General features: G+C 52.2%; 1 protein-coding gene across 2 annotated transcripts; it reads left to right on the top strand.

The window, feature by feature from the left end:
* The first annotated feature begins 1,220 nt into the window (after nucleotides 1–1,220).
* Nucleotides 1,221–16,931, top strand: Haao (3-hydroxyanthranilate 3,4-dioxygenase). Of its 2 annotated transcripts, none has more exons than XM_026411000.1 (10): nucleotides 1,221–1,375; nucleotides 4,852–4,930; nucleotides 9,531–9,614; nucleotides 9,951–10,057; nucleotides 12,772–12,861; nucleotides 13,141–13,184; nucleotides 13,457–13,602; nucleotides 15,206–15,274; nucleotides 15,457–15,539; nucleotides 16,511–16,931. In XM_026411000.1, the coding sequence occupies exons 1-10, from the start codon at nucleotides 1,296–1,298 to the stop codon at nucleotides 16,548–16,550; spliced, it is 822 nt and encodes a 273-aa protein (XP_026266785.1). In that variant the 5' UTR covers nucleotides 1,221–1,295; the 3' UTR covers nucleotides 16,551–16,931. The 2 variants fall into 2 exon arrangements, with proteins under 2 accessions (XP_026266785.1, XP_026266784.1); XM_026410999.1 differs by lacking the exon at nucleotides 16,511–16,931 and adding an exon at nucleotides 15,640–16,197.
* Nucleotides 16,932–18,323: the final 1,392 nt, after the last annotated feature.

Below are 18,323 nucleotides of genomic sequence, written 5' to 3'. Positions count from 1 at the left end.
CGCCAGGCACCTGGGGAAGGCGGAGGGAGTGGCCAAGGTGGGTGTGAGAGCTGGAGCTGGAGGAGTTAAAATTACTTCAACTCTGCAATCTGCATTCTTGGTGTCAGAGGCCTGAGCCATTTTCCATGTCACCCACCTATCATTTCCCCCGATCCACCCTCCTCCGATTTTCCTGAGCATTCTGAGTCCTGAAAACAGAGGAAGGCAGGTAGTAGCATTTGCCTTCCCCCTCCTCCGCCCCCTCGCCATCGTCCTCTACTTCATACCCCCACACCCAGGCCTAGGTCTCCCGTCCCAGGACCACCGTGGCAGAGGCTCTGGCAGGCGCTGTCATCGTTGGCACAGACTTGGCTGCCCACCCCACTTCCGTACCGAGATATCGAAAGGCTAGGACACCCAGGACCCTGTGACTTAAGATATGCAAAGAGCTCAAAACAACGGAGGGCACCTGGCCTGTGCCCACTACGATGCTGGCGCTGAGGACAGTGTCCCCTCTCGGGATGTGTCTCCCGCGATGCAGGGAGAGGACCATGGCCTCGAGGCGCTTGCTCTCCACCCGGGCTCCTGACGCTTTGCGTCTGCCCCCCCGTTTGCCTTGCAGAGCCTAGGGCACAGTCGAGCCAGCCTTTTCCTATGTAATAGAACATCTGGGGGCCGCAGCCAAGCTCTGTCCTCGTGAGGACACAGGGTACTGGCGTTAATCGGGGCATCTTTTGGTTCTATGCGCACCTCAGCTCCAGTGGCTGTGCAGTCATTGCCATTTTCCAGATAAGAAAACTGAGTCTTAAATCCAGCATCAACACCACGTGCTGACTCTCGGATTTTCGAACTCGCCCCCTACAGTATCCTTGGAGCCTTCCTAGGAACTAGACGGAAATCTAGGGACAAATGCCAGGAAGAGTCTGGATCCTGCGTCTTAGGCGGGCAGTAGGCTCCCATTTCTGGCGCGGGTTTGCCAGGAGCCCCCAGGACTCTGGGTTGGTCGGGAGGTTCGGGTCCGGGGACTGATCCCTGTTCTGCCTAGAAGCAGGGTCGCCCTCTTTCTTCCCCCACCCGGTGCACCTAGACCTAAGGGCAAGCGCACGGGGCGGTGCGCAGGGCAGGCGGGCTCACACCCAAGTCCGCCCGCCGCAGCGGGGGGGGGGGGGGGGGAGGGTAGGGGGTTGCTCCGCCCTTTGACCTCGGGGATGTTGACTAACTAGGCGGCCAACCCACGAGCCCGGGAGAGCCGCGTCCCTCCGACGGCCCCACCGGCCAGAGGACACTCAGGGAGGAGGCGATCAGACCCGGTGGCCATGGAGCGCCGCGTAAGAGTGAAGACTTGGGTGGAGGACAACAGGGCCTCCTTCCAGCCCCCAGTCTGCAACAAGCTCATGTGAGTCTGAGCTCCTGTATCCGCCCCCTCTGTCCTCGCCATCTCCTCCATCTAACCAGCCCACCCCGCGACCCGCACCACCTTCCAGGTCCAGTTCCTTGACCCAGAAGCCTGCAGAAGGGGGCTGTCATTCTCTTGGCTCCTTCTGGGAGGGTGAGAACCTGCTGTTCCGGGTTCCACTACCTCTGTCTGTTCCTCTTTCTGGTAACTGCATAGTAAGGGCTGTGACTTTGACTTCTGCCTAGGGCCAGGGTGCTTCTGAGGCAGTAGGAGATGAGATGACAAGGTGCTCCTCCTTCCAGGACTGGCAAAGAGCTCTCCAGCCCCCAGGGATTCTCTCAAGTTCCCCCAAGGACTCCAGTGGACTTTGGGAAACTTTGAAATTTGGGGAGAATGGTTTTCAGTGCCCCAGAATGAGAATAGAACCTAGGTCTAAGGACACGTGACTCACACAGGCTAACCTACAGGCAAAGGGGGAGGTCAGAGGATCAGCCCCTTTGGAGAGATCTTGATTTATTGTTCTTTCCAGAGCCCCTCTTTGCAGGTACACACACACACACACACACACACACACACACACACACACACGGCCCTCCCAAGGCCACCTCTGCCTGCAGCACCCAACAGGGCTGAACTGGTCACTGCCATCTTTCTTTCACAGATCTCTCAGGCCCTCCCTGTGATCACCCCCTCCCCTTCCTTCAGTTCCATTGCTGGGCCTCCTGGGACCCCCAGACCAGGCTCACATTCCCCATATTTGCTGTTCCTGCAAGACAACTCCTCTGGCACGATACTTCAACCCACAGGGCAACAATCACTGATGTTGTGACAGGCCAGAGACCATGCCAAGCATTCTGGCATCATCTCATTTAGTTCTCACAGTCCATGAGGTGGAATTTCACAGAACTTTCCCAATGTCATAGAGCTAGTGCTGGACAGAGTCCAGACTCAAGCCCAGACTCCAAAGTGCACATATTCTCTTGGTCAGTGTGCAATACCACCATGGCTAACAGTTAGCATTTCCCCCAAAACTCTTCTTTTCTGCCACTATTATCCTCTCAACCTACATCTTTATCGTCTCTGTCCCTTTCCTCCACTCCTCCCTATTCACAGTCTCTCATTCTCAGTCCCCCAGTTTTTCTCCCAAAAAGTATCTCACACCCATCTGCTCTACTACAGCCCAGACACTATTCTGGTTTCTCCCTGGCCACCTCCAGCCTGGGCAGTACTGGCTGCTGTGCCTCTAAGGCCTCCCCCAATCCTCCAGTGCTGCCCTGGTGTTAACCATCATCACAAACACGTTCCCTCTCTTTATTCACTCAGCAGATGTTCACTGAGCACTTACTACCTGCCAGGCTGGCCTAGACTCTGGGGATACAGAAGGAAACACATTGACAAAAGTGCCTTCCTTGTAGAGCTGACATTCAGATGGCAGAAGGGGAGGCAAAGGCAGGCAGACTGGCAGCGAAGGGTCAGAGTGAGGACTGTGCCTTCCCCCTGTTTTAGTTTGCTAGGGCTGTCATTGAGTCTATGCCACACCTCCCCACTAGCTTCTGGGGCTTTCCTAGCATTGCTGGTCTCCCTTGGCTCATGCTGCATCACCCCAATCTCTGCCTTCATCTTCACAGGCACTCTCCCCATGTGTCCACGTCCATATTTCCTGTTTGCAAAACAACTCTAACCCACCCTACTCCAGTATAACCTCATCTTAACTTATAACATCTGCAATGCCCTTATTTCTAAATAGGGTCATATTCTTAGGTCCTGGGAGGTTAGGACTTCAACATATGAATTTAGGGGGGACAAGTTCAACCTATAACACCCTCAGCAAGGCAAGAAGCTTCTGGAGGGATGTAATCTGCATTCTGATCAATGGGTTGAAACAGTTCCGGAATGGATTTGTTCAAGAACTTTCAGTGTGTACCTAAATTATATCTCAATAAAGTTGATTTAAAAAAAAAATACTTTCTGAGGCTCCCTGGCATCCTCAAGCCAACACCAAACGCCTTAACTAGACCCCCTCCTGATCCAGCTTTCTCAAATCACTCCCCAAGACCACCTACACCCACCAAGACCCCCAGCGCTCCCTTTCTTGGGCCTCTGTACTCAGCTGACTGCTCCCTTCTCTAGGTACCTCAGTGCTTCTCTCCTCTCCTCCAAGCAGCTTTAAGTTCTTTAAGCTCAGAACTACCCCGTGCCAGCCTCCTCCTGCCCAGTAACCTCATCCATCTTTTCATTTGGGGCATGATGGGTATATGTTCTTGGTTATTAATACCTGCCTCCCATAAAGGAGGTCCCCCTCCCACCGTGAGCTGGAAAACAATCCGCAGGAGAAGACACTAGTCAAGGACTTCCAGTCTAGGATTGGGGGTTCACACACCCCCAACCCCTCCACTGCCATCAAACCTCATCGTGGCTATAGTCAGCCTCTACTGCAGAGATCTGAAGTAGCAAAAATGGTCCCTGCACCTGGATTCCGCACCTCCTCATTCCCAAGGAAAGCCCTTGCCCCTGCCCTCTGTCACTTGGCTACTTAAGGCCCCGGGCCCCTGCCCATGCACAGACCACTGCTTATTTTAATCTCTGCAGAGTAGACCCTAGAATGGAAGATGGGTGTGTTGCTGTCAGGAGGTACAGAGGTTCCATAAAAGGTGACACCATACCAATAGTGGACAGGCTGAGGAGCGTGGGCATCCTTTCAAGTTTCAAACCGCTGACAATGTACACCAGGGTCAGGGCACCAGCCTGGGAGTCAGGGAGCCCAGGTCCGAACTCAGGTTCTGTCATTCCCTGGCTGCATGACCCTCTCTGAGCTTTAGCAAGTTTGAACAGTCAGCCGTCAAATGAGAGGGTCACATTAAGCTTATTTTATCAAACACTTTAAATAGTGCTTATTATATGACAGGCACTGTGTTCTGAGAACTTCTAAAAATGAATTCGTGTAATCCATTGAAACTTGATGCAAGAGCTAGCTCTCCATTTTACAGATGACAAATCTGAGGCCCAGACAGGTTAGGTAGCATTGCCCAAGGGTGCATGTAGAGCCACATTGGATGCCCAGAGGCTGGCTCCAGCTCCTGTTTTTAAACGCATGTCACTCTGACTCAGTGCTGTCTGAGCTCCTAAATGTCGCAGTCTCCTGAGTCAGGCCTCTAGCCATTGGGAAACGGAGGGTCCCACAGTCAGACATGGGCTCTAGTGTGCTTTCTTGTGATCAGAGATCCTGAGCACTGCCCGGGGAGGCTAGGTGATGAAGCGACAGAGCCACTGCTATGCTGCCCCTCTGTGTGTGTCACAGAGGGACATACTCAATCACAGACACACAGGCACTTAGATGCACATGGACACAGGCTGAGGATGAGAGTGGGAACAAGGATCTGTTCCTTTTCCTAAGTGTTCCAGGCCCCCTTCCCCCTACCACAGCCCCCTCCCTCCCAGGACCTGGCCCATGACCGCCCCCTACCACTCCTTTGCAGGCACCAGGAGCAGCTCAAAATCATGTTCGTCGGGGGCCCCAACATCAGGAAGGACTATCACATCGAGGAGGGCGAGGAGGTAGGTTATGACTGCCCCTTCCTGGGCCAGGCAAGGAACATCAGCCCCTGGGGAAGCAGGTACTTCCTGCATCAGGGCCAGAGCTGCAGACTGAGGAGGGGAGGCATGACTGTTAAGGGACACCCTGAAATCACAGGGGAAACCTGCCGCCTCAAAGTTGCCACCTTGGGCAGCCCTCTCCTTGAGGTGGAGCCAGGGGGGACTCAGCAGGAAGAGCCCTAGGAAGTAGCCCAGCCCTGTGGGTAGGATAGGCTCTCACTGTGGGCATCCGGTCCCTGACACACTAGCTGTCCATGCTCCAGGTGGGATGCCTGGTCCCCTGCCCCAAACCTGAGTACATACAGTTGGCCTCTAAAATGAGACCCAAGCACAGGAGGGAACCTAGTTCTCCCTTTCTATCCCTGGAGCCAGGTTCTCCCTCTCCTAGAGCAAGGGGGGGAAATCCAGCTATACGAAGTGGGAGTGGGCTGGGGGTGGGTGGTGGATGGTGGTGGGGAGATGGGGAGGGGACTGAAGGAAGAAGGGCAAGGCTGGGGAGCTGGGGCTGAGGAATGGGTGGGACTGGGTGGCCCCTCCTTACTTAGAAAGTGCAAGACACATCAGTTGTTAGGAGCTATGTGACCGGGGCAGGGGTTGCACTGAGTACCCTTTGTACCTTGATTTTTGAACTGTTTCTCTGCTGCCTATCCCAGAGTCCATAAACAAAAGTAAAATTAACAGAGGGGGAAAGCCCTCATAAGGAGAGAGAGAGACGCGGACAGGATCCTAACCACCAGAGACTCCAGTAGGAAAGGATCCCTCCAGCAATCTGGAGGCAAGCCTGATTCTAGGGTCTGAGATGCAAAGTCTAGTTTGGTCACAGCCCTCCACCCCACTGCTCCTGTCTTCCTACAGTCCAGGACTCCAGGGAGCCCTGGAGCATTGCTCAGTCAGCAAACATTCAGTGAGCATTTTGTGTACACAGGGGTGGAGCAGAATCAGCCCATCCCTCACATTTCCAAGGGTCTTGTCCTCTCTGGGCCCACCCTTCTCACAGACACACCTCCCCGGAGACCCTTTTCCTCTTTGGAAAAAATCAACAGGAAAATTCAAACCTACAGAGAGGGGGAGGGGCTAGATCAGGAGTGGCCACGGTCGGGGAGGCAAGGCTGGTGTCCTGCCTGCCTGAAGCAGACTCATGGGTAAGGACAGCAGCTTCCACTCACCTGTTAGCTCTGATCCCAGCACCCACCCCTTGTGTCTGCTGGTCTGTCTCCCTCCTTCCCTTTTTATCCTCTGCCACCTATGCCCCAGACCCATCTCATGGTTTCTCCAAGCAGCACATGGGTGTCCACTGAGGACCTGGGTCAGCCATGCCCTGACCCAGCTGGTGCTGAGAGATGAGCAGTGCCGGCCTGTGCACATGTGTCCTTACTCTGGAGGGACATTCAGGTGTCAGGGAGGAGTCTGACTAGAGATGGGTTTGTGATGACATGCCCCCCCACACACACACTTTGGTAGGAGGGCAGGGTACAGCATCTGCCACAGGCTGCTGGTGGCCTTGGGACTGAGCAGCCGTGTCTTCTCTATCCCTGCCTGTCCTTACTCAGCTAGAGCTGGAAGAATCACTCAGGCCTGGGTTCAAATCACATCTCTTACTGACTGAGCCAGATTTCCCTCCTGGCTGAGTGCTGACCTCCGCAGTGCTCCAGGTGGCTGCCTTCAGCAGCCCAAACTCCCCAGTACCTCCCCGCACTCCTGCTCCACTTCCCCACTCCTTTCCTTAGGGCAGGCAAGCGCGAGGAGGAGGAGGAAGAACCTCTTATAACTGTGTGATCTTGAACAAGTGCATCGCACGCCCTCTGAGGCTTCCGGTGCAGCATGTGGGACAAAGGTGAAAGGATTCACCAGCTTAACAGGCTGGGTCCTCACTTGGCCTGCTCACCGTCCTGCCACCTTGTAAGGCCTTTCCAGGCCATGAAGCCCAGGCTCTAAGTCTCCTGAGCCGGCAGGGGGCTCACTCTTCCTGCTAACTTCATGTCCCCTCCTCCCTAACATCATTTTCTTCCAAATCAGCAGAATTCCTTTGGGACTGCCTACAGCCATTTGAGATTTTCTTGCTGTCAGTGATTGGCTTGCTGCTCCCGGCCAGACCTGCCCCCATCACAGGACAGGCCCCTGGGTAGAGGACAGGACTGAGGAGAACCCCACGGCCTTCTTGTTTTGTTCAGTGGTGGCTAATGCCCTGCAGCCTGCCGGGAAAGGGTTTGGATCTGACCCAGACATCACCCCAGACTCCCCTCCCACCTTTCCAGGTGTTTTGGGAACCTGAAGACTAGGCCCTCTCCTCAGAACTCCAGGGTCCCTCCTCCCTTCCTGAGACACATGCATACATGGGTTTGCTCTCAGCTTGGGGAGGGGATGGGACGTGCTGAATTGCTCCCGAGAAGTCGTTTTTGTCTCATTTGTATTCAGTAATGTTTATAGGTGTTTTATTTATTTGTTCTTATTTATTTATTTGTTTGTTTGTTTATTTATTTATTTTGCAGAACTGGGGATTAAACCCAAGGGAGCTCTGCCACAGAGCTACATCTCTAGCACCCCTTTTTAAATGTTTATTTATTTATTGTTTGTTTGTTTGTATCAGGAATTGAACCCAAGGGCACTTAATCACGGAGGCCTAGCATGGATGGCAATGTCCCCTGTTCCCTGTGGGTGAGCCCTTTATTTTTTTTATTTGGAGACAGGCCCTTATTAAATTACTGAGGGCCTCTCTAAATTGCCCAGACTGGCCTTCAACTTATGATCCTCCTGCCTCAGTCTCCTGAATTTCTGGTATTACATGTGTATGGGTTGTTTTAAATAATGAACATAATATTGTTTATTGTAGAAGACATAATAAATATGTTTTCTGGGGGGTTCAATCCTCAACAGTGTAAAAAATATATAAATTTAACATTTGCCCCCCCTTTTTTTTAATTGTACTATGGATTGAACCCAAGATGTTTTACCACTGAGCTACACACCCAGTACTTTTTTTTTTTTTTTTTTTTTTTTGAGACAGGGTCTTTCTAAGTCACTGAGGCTGGCCTTTCACTTATAATCCTCCTGCCTCATCTTCTAGAGTTGCTGGGATTACAGGCATGCACCATCATGCCCAGCACATTTTGCCATTTTTATTGTTATTCAAAAGCCTATTTTTAATGGTTGCATAGCGTTCCATATTTTGAATATATCATCAAATGTTTATGTTTCTCCTATTATTATTGGCATTGTTATTGCAATTCCTACAACTGCTGATGTTAACAGTTAAAGGTTTATCGAGTGCTCACCCTGTGCTGAGTATACTGCTTCCAGGCAGGCTTCACAGCGGCCTTCTGCGCAGACACTACCCAAGCTGTAGAAGAGGAAACCGAGGCACAGAGAGGTTAACTGAACTGACTGAGGGCACACAGAGGCCTAGCAAACTAAGGGCCGTCAATTACTGAGGCCACATTTCTAAGATGCTATTTCCAGGGCAAAGATATAGGTGGCCTGTGTGACCGAGGACATGTCCAGTATTAGCATGGAAGGTTCTATACCAGTGTGGACTGTGAAGATTCTTCATGCCCTATGCCATGGTGCTCTTCATGGTGGCCTTGTGTCCACATGTACCCTGCAGCAGGCTTAGGGGCCACATTTCTCTAGCTTCTTCATTTCTTATGTGTTCAGCTGGGTTTCTCTTAGTAGATGTTGTGACTACAGCCTTTATCTCCATTAATTCCTTACATGATAATTACCACTATTATTATTAATTATTATTATTATTATTATTTAAAAGTCCTTCAACTATTTGGCTGGGGCTTTTAACACCTGTGCAAGCAATGTATAAACTGTAGAGAGGGATTGAATCCTCCTCCTCCTCCTCTTCTTCCTCCTCCTCCTCCTCCACACTTCCATCTCAGTAAGCATGTTAATTGGGTCTTAGGATAGAGTAAGGAAATGTGGTAGGAGCCCCCCAGAAAGAGCACAGTCCCCACCCTAGGCTGCTGACCTCCACAGCCCCCAGTGCCTGAGCATCACACTGGCCGGAAAGACCAGCCTAGGCCTAGCACCGTGCACAGGCTCCAGTCCCAAGGGCAGCTTCAGGACTATCTAGCTGTGTGCCCTTGGGCAAGTTGCTTTGTGCTCTGGGCCTCAGTTTTCTTTTTCCTTCCTTTCTTTTTTCCCCCTTTGCAGAACAGTCTAACAATGCCCTTGGAAGTTGTAAAGATTTCTGATAATGTACATGAAAGAGCTTGGCACAACCCCTGGCCCCTGTGAAAGGGTGGTTCTTCTTACCTGGCTGTCTCCAAGGAGGCTCTTGCCCAGCCTCCTGCCCCCAGCCAGACACCTGCTGTTGCATCCTGAGTTATTTTGGTCATCACTTGTGCGTTAGAGATGTAAGATGTGTGTCCCCTGCTGCTGCCAATGGCCTGAGTCAGGGAAGATGGGAGTCTCACAACAGAAGTGATGGAGTTGCTGATAAACCTCAGTCCTTTGGGAAGTTTCTCAGGTTTCCTAGTCAGAACTCAGGGCCTGGGCAGTGACCAAGGATCTGGAGGAGGGAGCAGGGAGTCCCAGACTCTTTGCTGTTCCACAGGTGTTTTATCAGCTGGAAGGAGACATGGTTCTCCGAGTCCTGGAGCGAGGGAAGCACCGGGATGTGGTCATTCGGCAGGGAGAGGTGAGGCTGGACCCCAGCAGATGGGGTGGTAAAGGGCGCCAGAACAGGAGCCCGCCCTGGCCACTCGCCCTAGCCTTGGCTGAGGCTCTGTCCTCCTCACACTTTCCTGCCCCTGCCTGGTCCCTGGACACTCCCTCCTCTTGGCCACCAAGTGCTAGCACAGCCGGACATTCCCCGCTTGGTTCCCTGGGCAGGCCTGGCAGAGAGCAGGGCCTAGCATGGATGGCAATGTCCCCTGTGCCCTGCGGGTGAGCTGGGATGCCTGGGAAGCTGCAGGAGCTGATGTCTCCGTGAGGGATGGCAGCCTTGCTGGGCACCTGGTCTCCACCACTACAGATATTCCTCCTGCCTGCTGGGGTGCCCCACTCCCCGCAGAGGTTTGCCAACACCATGGGGCTGGTGATTGAGCGGAGACGGCTGGAAACCGAGCTAGATGGGCTCAGGTAAATGCCCCTGTTGGGGCCTGGGGCAAACGGCAGGCTAGTAGCAGAGGGGTGCAGCTCAATACTGCAGCAGAAGGAATCCCAGGTTGACTCAAGAAAGCACTTCCTGGTCACCAAGAGGGTGGAGGGGTTGGCTGCCAGATGCAATGGAGTTCTTTATTTGCTGGCTAACTGGGAGGGTGAGGATGTTTAATGATGGGTGTGGGAGATGCTGTCTCTGCCCCTCACCCCCTGCCCCATACCCAGGAGCCCATTCAGACTGATGATCCTCTGGCTGGAGGCAGAACCTGTTTTCCTACATGAGTCAGCTGGGGCGGGGAGGGGCGCTGCAGAAAGGGAGGTGGGGGACAGCCAAGAGGACCCTCTACCCAGGGCAGCCCAAGCACTGCTGCGTCTCACAACCTCAGCTCCCAGGGTCTAGTCTGGGCCAGCCCAATCCACAATAGGCACAGATAGCTGGGTAGCACCTGGCTGTGTGCCAGGCACCCGGATGGAGCTTTGTATGTATTTATTCATTGAATGTCCCCCAGATGACTCTAGGGAGTAGGTACTGTTATCTTTCATACTGGGCACAGGGAAGGGAAACTTGCTAGAGCTTAACCTTCTAGACCCTAGGAAAGCCAAGATCAACACCAAGGAAAGAACGCAGGCCCAGCTGTGTACTCTGATTATACAGCTGTGATTCACATTTGGTCTAATCAGTTGCCCAATTGTTATTCTCTGAAAAGAGGAAGCCTCTGAAGCAAAGAGGACCAAAGATTTTTCCGAAAGTTAAACTTTTTAAAATTAATGTTTGTCCCCTTGTGCTGGAGATGGAACCTAAGGTCTCACACATGCTAAGTACATGCTCTACCACTGAGCTACACCCCAGCCCTTTCACTAAGAAAATCTAATTTTCTCATCAAGTTATTGGGGTCAGGATATTTTGGCCCATCTTCTACTATAATTGCTAAAATGGGCCTTTTTTTTTTTTTTGTACTGGATATTGAACCCAGGAGCACTCCACTACTGAGATACACTCCCAGCCTTTTTATTTTTTTCATTTTGAGACAGGGCTTCACTAAGTTGCCCTGGCTGACCTCAGACTGAGTAGCTGAGAGTGCAGGTGTGTGCCACCAAGCCTGACTCTTTTAATGGGTACTTTTTTTTTTTAATACTTCCTTTTTTTTTTCCTTCAAATTACCTAAGTCATACACATTCACTCAAAATCTGGAAAAGTGCAGGAATGAAAAATGAAAAATAAAATTACGTCTCAGGAAAAGGATTAAGGTTATGGTATATGAATTATTTCTCAAGAAAACAAAACAGACAAAAGCAAAAGGGAGGGGGGGAGTGTTTGTCATCCCCAATTAAACCTAGAAGCACTTAGATTTCCACCTTTTTTCTGTGCATATCTGTACCTGACAACATTTCAGTCTTCTTGCCTGAGTGGGTTTGAATTTTGGTTTTTGTACTTAAAAAAACTCATGAGTATTTATCGGACTACTAAATCTTTTCAAAAAATACAATATTAATAGCTTCATAATAATCTACTGTATAATATGTTGGACAGACAGATACCTGGCCTTAGATTCTAGAAGGAGATTCTCCAAGGGACTTTTTAGAAGAAGTCTTCAGTGATGGAGAGGACAGAGTCCTCAATAACATTTTACAGCAAATTCAATATCGGATTTCATCTGGCTACTTCTGACCTTTAATAAAAGCCAGGGACTCGACATTAAAATGTCACTCTGAAGGCAATTCCTGGAGAGCACTGCAGTCCCATTATGAAGCTTTCTAGTGCCCAGCTCCATCCCAAGAGGGTTTTTAGGGTGCCGGGTGAGTGGATGCCACGTGTCTGTAGACCACCTCCATCAGCAGGACTGATTCTCTTTTTTCAGTGGGAGTTGAAGGGCAGGCAGAGCTGGCTTGGCCTGGAAACTGGGCCTGGGGATTAGGGCATTCAATTGACAGAAGCCCCTAGCACAGATGAGCTGGGCAGGGGAGTGGGGGACCCACTGAAGGCTGTGTATGCATGCATGTCGCCTTCCCTGGAGAAGAGGTTCAGAGCTTTGCTCTGGTTCTCAAAGATAGCCATGACCCTGAGAAGACAAGAAATCCTCATTTGGGGGACATCTCTGTATGCTAGACACTGTAGTTTCTAAGGACCTTGACCTTGAGCACTGCAGCTAGCCAGCCCTGGATTCAGGCTCAGCCTCAGGTTCCTTTTTGGGAAAAACACACCTGGATTAGATACTCTCCAGGCTTTTAAGACTGCCTGATTTAGGTGGTCCTGCTCATGGAGATGGTTCACAGATACACACAACATCCACCCAGCTCCTGGGATGGGGCTGGCCACCAAAAGCTTCATAATGGAACTTCAGTGCCCTTTCAGGCCTTTGGAGTGGCTTTTTTTTTTTTTTTTTTTTTTTTTTTGTAGCATTTTAATGTCAAGTCCCTGGCTTTTATTTAAGGTCAACTGTCTGACTGTAAGTCGCTCAGCTTTCCTGCGTCTCGGGGTTCTATTTGCTTTCTAGGTTGGGCACACTGATGCTTCTGAAGGGTCAGGGGTAGGTATATAAGCACTGCCCACAGGCTGCGCTGACCCAGGAAAACAGGCAGCCCCCAGCTCTGTAGGGCCAGGCCCAGAGCCCACAGGCAGAGGCAGGCCTGAGCATGGATGTCCTGGAGCTGCCCAAATGGGGAGCCAGGTTGCCTGTCCTCTGTTTTGGCAGGTACTACGTGGGGGACACCGTGGATGTCCTGTTTGAGAAGTGGTTCTACTGCAAGGATCTCGGCACCCAGTTGGCCCCCATCATCCAAGAGTGAGCCCTCAGCCCCTCGCTGTCCTGGGGCTGCACATCAGCATCTCCTGTGCTGCTGTCATGCCTGGGAATTAGGGAGAAAGTCTCCCCTCCTGCGGGTGGTTGGGGCTGGAGGGAGCCACCTGGAGAGACTGCTCCACAGAGCTGGGAGGGAAACTGTGTGAGGGCCCCACAAGTGTGTGGGGGCTCCTGCACCCAACAGTGTGTGGAGTGTGTGGCTCCCCAGCTACTCAAGCAGGAATGCCCGCCATTCCTCTCTCCTCCCTGTTGTCCCTGCAGGTTCTTCCGCTCCGAGCAGTGCAGAACAGGAAAGCCCATCCCTGGTGAGGCCACTGGCAACCATCTTCCCCCCTCACTCCCTTTCCACAATAGGATGGGTCTTGGCCCTAGATCCTAGGTGTCTTTTTTTGGGTACTCTGCCCAGTACTCAAGGTACTGAGGGAGATGGCACTGAATGGTACCCTCTCATGGCTACTAGTAATTGAGTTGGATCCAGGGCCTGGTCAATTGAGAGCTGGGGTCTCTGGATCTGTGCCTCTGGGCCTGGGGAGGCTGAGCCCAGAGAACGCTGACCATAATCACACCTTGGATGCAGACCAGCTGCTCAAGGAGCCGCCATTCCCTCTGAGTACACGATCTATCATGGAGCCCGTGTCCCTGAAGGCTTGGCTGGATGGCCACCGCAGGGAGCTGCAGGCAGGCACATCCATCAACCTGTTTGGGGACACCTATGAGACACAGGTAATGCTGCCTCCTCCCTCACTCAGAGAGCAAGGGCTTGGCTATGGCTGGAGGCTTCATGCTCCCAAGCAATCTCTCTTTGCTTTCAGCTTCCTGAGCATCTGCAGCTTACCTCCTGCTAGGAATTCCAGTCACAGCCTGGAAGCTGGAGATCTGTTTGGGATAAGGGTTGTGTAGACATGCGCAGAGAAAGAGCCAAACACAGCTGACCTTTCATTCACCATGTATTGAGTGCCTATTCTGTCTCAGGCTTTGGCAGAAGAGCAGGATGGAGTCACTGCCTCACAAAGTGTGTGGTCTAGCCAAGTTCTCAGACAAGTTAATCCACAACTGCCACGATAGTGAGATACATTATTTGATAGAGAAGCTACAGGGAACCAGAGGAGGTAAAGGAAGAATTCCAATAGGGAGAGAAGTCAATAAAGGCTTCCTGGAGGAGGTTATAGGCAAGTTGAGTTTCAAGCTGGTTTAAAGGCATTTGCAAAGGTTGGAAGGGAGGTGGAGAGGATGTTCTAGGTGAGAGAGAAACAGAAGCAAAGGCATGAAGGCTTGAACCAGCCTGGACTGCAAGCTGGACAGCAAGTTCCAGATTTGGCTGGAGCACTGAGCACAAGCCCTTTTTGGCTCTGGTTGCTGACCATGCACCTCTGCTGAGCTTGTTGAGAGCTGGGGTGGGGAAGGGGAGGCAGGGGGGCAGGCGGTAGACCGTGAAGCAGTACACAGGGCCCAAGTCCCAGCGGGTCTGCTGGGCTGGCAAGGTGGAAGAACTTGTCCTAGAGGCAACGGGGCTTCAAGCGTTGAAGCAGAGGAACCAGGAGACCAGAGTAGTGTTTCAAAAAGATCACCCTGTACTTTGCGGGGACTGATCAGGAGGGTATCAGGGCGAGCTGCCTGCAGGCTGGTGGTTCCCTCGTGTTGCAGTTTGCCCTGGCACATCCCATCTGGGCAGGATTAGTGCCCCCAGGAAGGGATGCTCACTGGGCACAGGCCTGCCCTTAGAGGTCTGGCCTGCTTCTTCTTGGTACTACAGCTGCCCGGAGAGTTATGAGAGTAGAAGGTGGACCACGAATCCCGTCCCACCCGCTCATGCAACAGTGGTGTCTGGCCCTGCACCCGCCTGCTGGCCTGCATCTGCCACTTTCACTTGTTTACACCAACAAATAGTCACTGAGTCCTGCAGGAGCACAGCCTGAGCACAGAGGCTGCAGGCTTTCAGGCCAACGCAGGTGGAAAGCCCTCAGCCTGGCTCTCCTCATCCCTCTTCAAACTTCGGCCAGACTCATAACACCCCACAGAGGAAGGGAGGTGGGCACCCTGTAGGAAGCTGAGGTGTGTGTCCCTAGTGTGCCCTGGGGCATGTTCAGGTGAGCAACTTGAGAGGAACCTCGGGTGTGTTTGTCGGGGGCAGGCCTGCATGATGCCCAGGAATACGTGGGCTGCAGGGAGGCCTTCTCCACGTCCTGGTTTCTGCCCCGCCCACAGGATGCGGCTAGTATAGGCCCCACCCCTGCACCACTTAGGTCTGGTGTCTTGGAGTCAGGTTCAAGGCCATCTCTCAAGTGGGGCAGGAAGCAGCAGAAAAATCTGTTTCACCTCCCGCCAGGTAATCGTCCATGGGCAAGGCAGGAGTAGAGGCCTGGAACAGGACGTGGACCTGTGGCTGTGGCAGCTGGCAAGTGGGGCCCCGGGAGAGGGTGGCACAACCTCCTGTCCGTGGGGATCAGGCTGTTCCTGGGCTCGTGCTCCCATGGAGGGCCCTGCTCTCAGGTCTCCTTTCAAGGCAGACTTGGGGACATTCAGACAGATGTTGAGGCCCGATGTCCTCTATTGGATTCTCCTGCTCTTCTTTCACAGGAAGGCTCCTCAGTGGTGACACTGGGGGAAGAGCACTTGGGCCTGGCCCCAGATGACAGCCTGCTGGTGCCAGCTGGGACCTCGTGAGTAAATGGGGGGATCCCAAACTGAGGGTCTGCCTTCCTTTCCCTGGAATCCTCAGGGTCTGGCTTTGCCTGACCCCGGCCCATCTGTCCCTCCCAGGTACGTGTGGGAGCGAGCGCAAAGCTCTGTGGCCCTGTCTGTGACTCAGGACCCTTCCCGCAAGAAGTGCCTGGGGTGACGTCTTGCTGTGGGCCCAAAGCAGTCACCATGTGCCTGAGTGCTATCCCGAGAGCCATCCCTGCCAAACAACTCTCCCAACCTCCACAGATTCTCCATGCACATCAGCTGAGCACATCAGTGTGCCCCCTGCTGGGCCCTGGACATTGCCATCATTCACCCTCCTGCCATTCCCAGCCCAGGATGCCAGGCTCCTAGGGTCCCTGTAACCTCCCTTCCCCTCTAAAGCCATCAGCCCCTGTGGTTGAACACGTGGTGTGCCGTCCCATTGCTCTGTCCCCACGGATCCACTGCCCACCACTAAGAAGGACCTTAATAAAGGCTTCCTGGAGAACAAGCACCTGGGGGTCTCCACACACACAGGCATCATGAGTGGCCCACCCTACGTGCTCCCCAGTGACTTGTTACATCTGTAGTGTCAGGGCACCAGGTGACGAGGGACATGGTAGAGTCTGTCACTGGGTATTCCAGCTGGTGGATGGGCATTCCTCACTGTGTGTGACCCCTACTGCAGTTGAGGTCATCTCTCTCCCTCTTCCTCTGTTCCCATATATTTTACATATACTACTCCTGCTCCTGCAGGAGCCAAGAAGAGAATAGGGAATATCCCAGGACATGGGTCAGGGCACAGCTGCTGAAAGAGGGTCTTAGTCCAGGTACATGAGGCGGGGATCCCATATAGGAAATGATGAAAATTAGCCCTTCTACTTTTTTTTGTTTTTTAACATTAGCTCTGTGCCAGGGAATCCCCTGGCAGTTTTTACATAAACTATTATTTCATTTTCTCCTCAAGGCTCTCCAACAAGGTGGCAGTGCCCAAATGGTACAGATGAGGCCTGGGGAAGCTTGGGAATCAGACGGTGCTTCCCGAACAGGCCTGTCTGCACTCGGACCTCAGGCTGGTCTATCCACCATGCCCCTTTTGTGGTTGCAGCCCGTCTACCCTCAGCCTTGCCCAGACTGGAGCGCAGTGCAGCTGTGAGAACTGGAGGATCTGAGGGAGAGTGGTTGCCACCATACCTGGGAACCGCAGGCCTAGTCCATCGTGGCAGCACAAGGCACAGGGCAGAAGCTGTCAGGCCCTGGAAACTGGAATCATAGCCTCCTGTTGTCTCGGGTTTTCAGGAGCCTGGAGTCTCACCTGCACACAGGACTGGACACGGGAGACAGGAACTGTACTATGGTCAAAGCCAATCCCTTTCTGCAGTGAATGCTGGGTGGGGGAGGGTTGACAAGGGGATTTAAGGACTGAGGTTGTTCTGTTTAGGGGACAAGTCCCCAGACCCCCATACCAAAAAAAAAAAAAAAAAAAGAAAAAAGAAAAAAAAATGCAGCAGGGTTAGATGGTACACTCCTGCAATCCCAGCTACTCAGGAGCATGAGGCAGGAGAATTGCAAGTTCAAGGCCAGTCTGGGCAAATTAGCAAGACCCTGTAGCACACCCAGGGTTCCCTACTGTTGTATGTTGGTCATGGAGTCGTATGCATGCACTAAAAGTACTGGGGTGATAAAAAAGTGAAGGGAGACAATGAAAGGGATACAGAGGTGACTGCTACTATGTCCAAAATTGTTTTCCTGAAAAAAATCTGTGTCATCTCAGAATGTTGGTGTAGCTCTGAGAATAGAGGTGTTAGTGCACAAAGACTGGAAAGTAATGTGCGACCCTAGCTTCCAGTGCTCAAGAGGCTCAGAGAGGATGGCTAAGATGTCGCCCTCTAAGAAGAGCACTGGACTTGACAATCAGATGGTCATTAGTGACTTGATGGAGTGGCTGCAGGAGGGGCAGAAGGGGAGCCACAGAGCACTCTAAGGAATTGAGGAATTCATGAGATTTGACGTCATGGAGACAACTCCTTCCTCTTTCGACAAATTTGCCAATAAGGGAGCTGAGGTGAAGCTAAGTAGAGGACAGAGGTTTTGGTGGTTGACATTTCTGTTGTTTCCTGGACTGAATGGAGAGATTTAATATAGTGGCAGGAGAAGAAAGGAACGATGAGAATGAGATGATAAAGCAATTCATACTATGAGTGCCAGGCCCTCTTCTAAGCACCTTACACATCCCAATTTCTTTAGTCCTAGAAGGTAGACACTATTATTACCCATATTACAGATGAAAACATTGAGACCCAGAGAGGTTGAGGGTCTTGCCCAATGCTACACTGCTAGTAAGTACCAGTCTGGTCTGGGTCAGGATACTCTATTGCAAGGCCCTAGAGAGTGGGTGGGTGGATTCAACCTATGGATAGCAGGAGGGTCTGATTATGAGAGGTAGCAGGACACCTCCTCTGGTGAGGAGAATGGTACTATTTCAGAGTCTTGGGGAAGAAAGCTGACAGGATTATTAGGATGCTTGGCTCTGTGGGAAGAGGGCTTAGATATGACACAGGACTAAAGTAGCTCATTCTGGGAATAAGAAAACAATATCCCAAAGAATCTGTAAAAGGGTCACTAAGCAAGGAGCCAGCAGGGCACAGTGGTGCACACCTGCAATCCCGGCAACTTGGGAGGCTCAGGCAGGAGGATCCCAAGTTGCAGATCAGCCTGGGCAACTTACCAAGGACCAGTCTCAAAAAATAAAAAGGGCTGGGTATAGCTCAGGGGTAGAG

Source organism: Urocitellus parryii, chromosome 12 (assembly GCF_045843805.1).
Source record: "Urocitellus parryii isolate mUroPar1 chromosome 12, mUroPar1.hap1, whole genome shotgun sequence".
NCBI lineage: Eukaryota > Metazoa > Chordata > Mammalia > Rodentia > Sciuridae > Urocitellus > Urocitellus parryii.
This window is presented reverse-complemented; position numbering and strand designations above follow the sequence as displayed.